Here is an 8,316-nt window from a genome sequence, read left to right as displayed (position 1 = left end):
TATTTGTCGTGTCGGATGTTTGTTCTTTTCCTGCGTGATTCTCTCCCGTGACCTTTCCTCTTCCTCTTCCTCTCCAGCTGCATGAGGAAGACTTCTCGAGGAGCGTCCAGAACCCAGCGGCGCCGGCGGTCCAAGTCCCCCATCCTCCACCCTCCCAAATTCACCTACTGCAGCGCGGCGGCCGTGGCGGTGGCGGCCGCGCTGTCGACCCCGAGCGGTGGCCTGAAGCACCAGCGCCTCACCGAGCCCCCGGAGCCCCGCCCCCCCGCCGGTGCCGACAGAGCAGCAGGAGGAGGAGCCACCGCGGGGCCCGCCGCAACCCAGAAGGAGATCCCCGCCTCTGGCGCCGCCGGCCACATCTCCCCTCTGGTGTTTGGATCTCGCGGACAGGAGAGCAGGACGGAGGCCGCGGACAAAGTCCAGCCGGCCGAGGAAAGCGTCCCGGAGACAAGCGCCGGGGCAAGGGCGGAGTCGCCGGCGGCGCCTCTTTCTCCCCGGATACCCGGAGACGCCACCGCTGACTTCCGAGCGCTGTCCGAGAGCCCCCGCGTGCCCTGCTCCTCCTGCGCCTGGAAGAGCGCCCCCGGCTCGCGGGAGGAGACGGGCCCGCCGGCCGCCGCCGGGTCTCCGTGCCGCTGTCGGGCGCTCCTCCCTCGGGGCTGGCAGGGCGTGGAGGTGTACTCCTTCACGGGGCTCCGCAACAGCTTGTCCGAGTGCGAGAGCAGCCCGCCGGCCCGCGAGGAGACGCTCAGAACTCCCGGTACCAACAGCGGCGCCACCGCCGCCGCAGCCTCTTCCTCCTCCTCTTCCTCCTCCTCCCCTCGCTCGTGTTCGGAGCAGGCGCGGGCCTACGTGGACGACATCACGATAGAGGACCTTTCCGGCTACATGGAGTATTACCTCTACATCCCCAAGAAGATGTCACACATGGCGGAAATGATGTACACTTAAATATAATATTAATAGCAGAAGGAAAGGATACGATGAAGAGGTTTCTGCTTCTTCTTCTGTTTCGGACGGAATATCGGTAGAAGGATGGCACAGGCATGAAAGTTGTAATTTAAAAATACGTTAGCTGATTTTAACGGAAACAAAATCTATTTTCTTTCGTGTGTTTTGTGCTACGTTTAAGTTTCCTGTTGTCCAGAGTTCCTTCTGCAACAGCGAGGACTGAAGGAAAATAAGATGATGGTTGCAAACGTGTGTTAAACGTGACCTGAGCGTCGCCTGTCAGGTTTCATTTCAATAACGAAGCTTTGAGCTCAAATAAACGGCTTTTTGGTTCAGAACTTGTGTCATCGTCTCTTCAGTCAAAGTAGAAACTCAAAGCGTTTATTCCAGGAGACCTACGGTTGTATAGAAGCTTATGCTTCGTGTGTTAAAGCTGCATTTTCTCCCCTGACCACCAGGGGGAGACTCCTGGCTGAAGGTAAATGATAACGCTCTGGTGGTGCGTTCAGGCTCTGCTTAGTGAAAGAGATGTCGTGTAGTAGAAGTATAATATTGCATATGATGGATATACTCAAGTACAAATACCTTAAAATAGTACTGCAGTAAAGGTACTTTTGGTGTGCTCTACAAAGCACAAAACCTCAAAGAATCACAGAAAACATTTTAATGAAGATGTCGGAAGATAAAAAGTAAAAGAAAATCCTTCAGTTTTACTCACAAACTTGTAAAAAAGATATTAATCAATTTGTTGTGATGAATAATAAATTATCTGACGCACAAAGTAAAATAAATTATATTTGTTTTATCAGTCAAACAAATACATTTGTATTTGCAAATATATTTGCATCTTTATCTTTATTTATCTAATTCTTTGAAAATGGAACTTGTTCTCTATCTGTTCTTCTTAAAGGTACAGTACTCTGTTCTTCTTAAAGGTACAGTATTTTGTTCTTAAAGGTACAGTACTCTGTTCTTAAAGGTACAGTACTTTCTTCTTCTTAATTCTTCTTAAAGGTACAGTACTTCTGGCTGCATTCCAGTCTTTCTGGGAAACTTTACAATAAAAGAACTTTGTGTTCTGTTCACAGTTTGTTTTGATGTGACGATAGAGATTATGTTTTGTGTTTATTTGTGTCACGTTTGTCTTCTGGCACCAGCCACAATAAATACATTCACCTTTTTATGTTTAAACCCTGAAGCAGCCACCAGGGGGCAGCGTCTGCTGTGTTTTCCTCCAGTGTAGCGGCTGTGTTTTACAGTGTATGTATCAAAGTGTTTTACAGTATATCACTGTGTTTTACAATGTATCAAAGTATTTTACAGTGTATCACTGTGTTTTTATGTGTACTTACATTGTTCATCTGTGTTTTTCTGTGTACTTACATTGTTTATCTGTGTATTTTTGTGTACGTACTATGTTTACTGTGTACTTACAGTGTTTTTCTGTATACTTACAGTGTTTTGCTGTGTACTTACAGTGTTTTGCTGTGTACTTACAGTGTTTTGCTGTGTACTTTCTGTGTTTTTGCTGTTTACTGACTACATGATTCGGGTGTGTCTCTTGTGTGGCTGAAAGACCGAACGAGGACACCATGAAAGGACGAAAGCAATCAAACGAGTTCTGGACCGATGGAGCGGCATAAAAGAAACAAGAGTCCAAAACCCCCACAGCTGCTCTCCCTGCGACCGCAGGGTGTGTGGTCATGGCCCGACCGCAGGGTGTTGGTTCACAGCCCGACCGCAGAGACCAATATTTGTGGTCATTTTTCATATCATTTTAGGATTAATTTTGTCTTTTTAAAGTTGTTTTGTCACTTTTTGGTCTTTTTTAATCTCTTTTTGGTCACTTTGTGTCACCTAGTGGACGTTTCCGTTACTTTACGACTCTTTTGTCATCGTTTTGTGTCGCCTTGCAGTCAAATCTGAACCGTCGGCCCATTCAATGATCCATACAAGCAGTTTCATTCAAATGAGTTAAATGATACAAAGAAAAGCTTTCTAAAATATTAAATGAAATATGTTTTATCTTCATGGATTCATGTCCCCCACAACTTCACGAGTTAACATTAGCAGATGCAGTCAGGTCTTATCTGTCTCTATCATCCTCACAGGCAACAGGAAACCAGACGACCTGGCGCTGAAGTCGTTTCTGTTTCAGGGAACCGGAGAGCGAAGGCGGCGGGGAAATCCTCGCTGACGAGAAAGAGCCAGGAGGAGAAGTGAGAAACCACAAAGAGCCTCTCTGGAAACACCCAAAGCGGCTCGTGTTTCATCCTGTGAAACCGAGAGAGTGAGACGTATAAACAACTCACCAAGAAAATCCTAGAACACCAGAAACCTGCTGCTCTTAAACGAGAGGTTTTCTAAAGGGACCCTGGTGCTCTTAAACGAGAGGTTTTCTAAAGGGACCCTGGTGCTGAACAAGACCAGCACCAGAGGAACGACCACCTTTAATTGGCTTGATTGTTCAGTTATCATGACTTAAAACTTCCACTAGAATAAGTTCACAGAACTTAAAAAAATAAGTACACAACCACACCAATTTATGTTAACCAAACTCTGTTAATTAGTTTGTGTTGTTATTGTTTTAAGTACTCATTAGTCAAATATGTTGAGGTTGTCTACTGAATGAGATGTGACTCCAAAAATAAAATGCTTTAAAATAATTAAAACAAATGAATGGCTACACTTATATTTAACATTAGCATTTTCCCATCTGCGTCTCAGACACTTTTATTCTGTGAGATACGTTGAATATTTAATTATTTGAACCTTGAATGCATTAACAAGCTTTAAGTTCAACTTGAATGCTGTGAAATCACATTCTCCGTCTGTTTCCTCGAGTCATATATTTAGATATTAAAGAATTACGATCAACGCCTCTGAGACGACCGCGCAGCTTCGACCCGGCTGGAGCCACTTCCTGTCGGAGCGGCTGGGTTTCCTGCTGCTGTTTGCTCAGGACTGACGAGGGATGAAACCGGTGCTTTGATGGGACTGGAGGGCTCGGGAGGTTCGGGGTCACAATCCTCGCCGCCGGCCTCGAGCTCAACTCCAACACGCAGGACTGCAGTCGCACAGAGAGACAAATGGCTTTTATTATCTTTATTTCAGTCTCTTTTCCTTCATGTAATTCTATATGGAGCCATTGAACCTCTTAAATGTTTAGCTGCATAACGTTCACAGAAAGGTCAAACACACGTTCAGATACAAGCCTCTGCACACAGACACAAGGCTGAATTACACCTCCTCGTCTCAGCTTCGATAAGACGGCAAACACAAAAGCATGTCGGTAAAACTTCTGGGTCACCACATGAGACGACGCCGGCTCAGTGTCGGGAAACTAAACCTGTTCCTGAATCAGAGTCTCTGATGGCAAACGGTGATAACAGAACTTTAAGCTAACTGCATGTTAGCTACACGTTAACTGCATGCTAGCTAACTGCATTCTAGTACAAGTTAACTGCATGTTAGCTACACGTTAACTGCATGCTAGCTAACTGCATTCTAGTACAAGTTAACTGCACGTTAGCTACACGTTAACTGCATGCTAGCTAACTGCATTCTAGTACAAGTTAACTGCATGTTAGCTACAAGTTCTCATTTGGGGTTAATCTGACCACGGGGAACAAACGGCACAGGAGGCTTTCAGCCCCCATTGTTGGGTTATCTGGAGGTTTTAAATAGACTAAAAGGAACTTTAGCCCAGGAGAACCAGAACCAGGACTGAGAAGGACAGAACCTGCTGCACTAAAATGAGAGGTTTTTTAAAGGGACCCTGGTGCTTAGAGACACTACCACTTTAGTCCACAGAGGGCACCAGAACCAACACTACCTCTTTAGTCCACAGGGGGCACCAGAACCAACACTACCTCTTTAGTCCACATGGGGCACTAGAACCGGAAATGTCCCTTGTTGTAACTTTAACCTGCAGAGAGCAGCTTTCTTTAGTCTTAGATTCAAGTCACAGAAGGTTTCAATCCAAATGTGCTCAACAGCATTTTTCAAAACTTACTCTCCACATCTGCGTGGCTACTAGTGTTAGCATAGCGTTAGCACCATACGGAGAACATGATGGACGTCTGTCGGCTCCATTTGTTCATGTGAGGATCTGACGTCATCTTTTATTGACTCAATCTGTTTCTTATTTACATGTTCTTTTTACCAATAAATCAACTTTTCCTGACAAAAAAACCCTCGTTGACACACGTGTCACACAATAAATAAAAACAAACATGTAGAACACAGCGCGTCCGCTGCTTTGTGTTCAGTCACAATGAGAAGGAGCCGGTGAAAGAAGACTTGCATGTCTTGACTCCATCCATGAAGTATGCCAACTCTGCCTCTTGATGTCTCCCCCGAGGGGGGGGCTCTGAAACAGCCTTTAGTCAGCTTAGCTTTCATCCCTCTGTCCCGAGCAGCCGGGGGCAGGGGGCTGGCTTTACTGTACCTCCACACACACATGGTGCAGCTTTAGCTTCACCAACACACCACCAGACGTCTGACTGCTCCTCCTCAGCCTCCTGCCGCTCACGGACAATTACTTTAAATCACCTCGCCGGTTGATCAGCAACTGGAATCAGCAACGCAAAAAGAGAGCAACTTTTTTTTCCCAAAATGTAAGAAAAAAATTTCATTTAATTCATCTGCAGCTATTCTATTTTCACATTCAATGTTTTGGTTAGAAAGTGTGACGAAAAGAAAAGAAACAAAAATAAAAATAAGTTATGGACCTGTGTGTGTGTGCATAGTGGGAAAACACACACACACACACACACACACACACACCCAAACACACACCGCAGCTGCCGGCCGACCGACATAAAAAAAGTGAACAAATCTTTTCAGGAGCAACCTCAGGAACCAGCGGAGAGAAGATTAAATCCTTCATGAGGAGTTCAGAAGCAATAAAAAATGAAATGAAAACACGGGCGGTGTGCAAAACACAAAGACCTCATTGTTGCCGGGCAAAGGAATGCTTCTGTGTGTGTGTGTGTGTGTGTGTGTGTGTGTGTGTGTGTGCGTGTAGAGGCCGTGAGGAATGTGAGTTTGCATGCAGACAAAAGGTGGCCTATGACTGAGAGGATGAGGCACCGAGAGGGGAACAGAAACATTCTGGTCTGCGTTCTCTATGAACTGATATTTATGTTTTACATCAACGTGAGTCACACAGACATCCCATAATAACACAACGCTCCACCTGCTTCCATACAAGTTCAATCTAGAACATAAAAACACTTTCTCTTCCATCTTTTGTACTTAAAGTCACTGAGAGGTCCTGGTCCTCTATAGTCTCAGTGTAGTCTTGGTCCTCTATAGTCTCACTGAGTCCTGGTCCTCTATAGTCTCAGTGTAGTCCTGGTCCTCTATAGTCTCAGTGTAGTCTTGGTCCTCTATAGTCTCAGTGTAGTCTTGGTCCTCTATAGTCTCAGTGTAGTCCTGGTCCTCTATAGTCTCAGTGTAGTCTTGGTCCTCTATAGTCTCAGTGTAGTCTTGGTCCTCTATAGTCTCAGTGTAGTCCTGGTCCTCTATAGTCTCAGTGTAGTCCTGGTCCATGATGCAGCCGGAGGAACGAGGACCAGAAGCCGAAGCTACAAATCATTCAGAGGGTTTAAAGTTTAGAGAAAATGAAGATCGATGGAGATCTGAAGGCTGCAGGATGAATGTTGATGTTACGGAGCAGCGATCAAGTCATGTACACACACACACACACACACACACACACACACACACACACACAAGCTCATTTCCTGTAGTCCCCCGTCACCTGACCTCTGACCTCGGAGGTGCTGACAGATTTAAGACCCTCAGCTTCCTGTGTGATGGATTTCGTGAAGAGGTCTCACTCCCCAGTTTTTTGTCACTTTGAAAAAGAAAACACAAACTGTCACCAAAATGATTTTCTTGCTTGTTTTAAACATGTGGGGAAAAATGTTTATCAAGGAAAGAAAATGTGACCCTCAAATTTAAGAGATATATATATATATATATATATATATATATATATATATATATATATATATATATATATATATATATTTATTTTTTTTTAAAATAAAAACTCAAATAAGGGTTGATTAATTGCGCCTGTAATGTGAAACACGCCATTTTAAACATGGCAGCGGTTTTGAATCCGGAACTAAATTACCTGAAGAGATTTTCTTCACATTAAAAGCATTGCAGATGTTTAGGTCGCAAACAAAGTCAACGACGGTGTGACGACCCTCTCTGCCATTGGCCGTTGTCCCTGCAGGTGTGCAGGTGGGCGGGGCCGAGTGGGTCGTCAGGCGAGTGGGGACACCTGTGGCTCATTAGTGGCCACGCACTTGAGACGCCCTCAGGCCTGAGCTCTCTCTCTCTCTCTCTCTCTCTCTCTCTCTCTCTCTCTCTCTCTCTCTCTTGAGACGCCAGGTTGGGTTTGGACACAACCATCAGGTTTGCCTCTGGTTGCTATCACTAAATAAACTGTATTTGTTGGCAAACCAGTCACTCCTGTATTTTCCCTCCTTTTTGTCATAGCCACACAGCCTGGTTCGTGACAACGGACACAAAATGACGTGTTGGGAGGTTTCGCAACGCTTTTGTTTTGTACGCAGTATTACAATAGTCAAGAAAGAAGAGACAAGAAAGAAGAAAGAAGAGACAGGAGTCAAGAGATGAGAAAGAAGAGACAAGAGTCAAGAGAGAAAAGACAAGAGTTGAGAGACAAGAGACAAGAGTCACGAGACAAGGGACAAGAAAGAAGAGACAAGAGTCAAAAGATAAGAGACAAGACTCAAAAAAGAAGAGACAAGAGAGAAAAGACAAGAGTCAAGAGACAAGAAAGAAGAGTCGGGAGACAGACCGGAGACAAGAGACAAGAGAAAGGAGACAAAAAAACAAGAGTCACGAGACAAAAGACAAAAAAGAAGAGATAAGAGTCAAGAGTCAAGATCTAATAGACAAAATATAAGAGACAAGAGTCAAGAAAGAAAAGTTGAGAGACAGGAGTCAAGCGACGAGAGACAAGACTCAAGATTTGTAACATTTGATTAAAGCTCACTGTAAAGCTGAGCAAACCTGAAGCTGGAAGATTTACAACGTCCTACGTTCTCATAATTATACAACGTACTGGGAACCATTCCCATCAGCACTCATCTCACTGGGACCAGACTGGTTTGAGAACTGCAGCAGATTATTTTCATGTACTAATAGAAACATTATTGTCAAGTTATCCGTTATGCAAACACCACGAGAGGAAACGAGTGTGATGAACAGTGAAGTTCATACAACGGCTTCGGTTCACTTCCACTACGCATCAGAGCAGCAGGAGGAAGGACGACGTCCACATGCAAATAACGAGAAGGACACAGTCAAATTGATGCA

General features: G+C 44.8%; 1 protein-coding gene across 1 annotated transcript in view; it reads left to right on the top strand.

Moving 5' to 3' along the window:
• Positions 1 to 1,289, top strand: part of oser1 (oxidative stress responsive serine-rich 1) — a 2,705-nt gene extending 1,416 nt beyond the window's left edge. The window contains exon 4 of the mRNA XM_068594475.1: positions 78 to 1,289. Coding sequence (XP_068450576.1) covers positions 78 to 951 — 874 coding nt within the window. The 3' untranslated portion in view covers positions 952 to 1,289. The remainder of the gene's footprint in view (positions 1 to 77) is intronic.
• The last annotated feature ends 7,027 nt before the right edge of the window (positions 1,290 to 8,316 follow it).

The sequence above is a fragment of the Clinocottus analis genome, unplaced genomic scaffold (genome assembly GCF_023055335.1).
Source record: "Clinocottus analis isolate CAN_PGR_092001 unplaced genomic scaffold, fCliAna1.0.p SCAF_3, whole genome shotgun sequence".
Classification (NCBI taxonomy): Eukaryota; Metazoa; Chordata; class Actinopteri; order Perciformes; family Cottidae; genus Clinocottus; species Clinocottus analis.
Note: the sequence above shows the minus strand (reverse complement) of the source record. Positions and strands in the feature narration are given on the sequence as shown.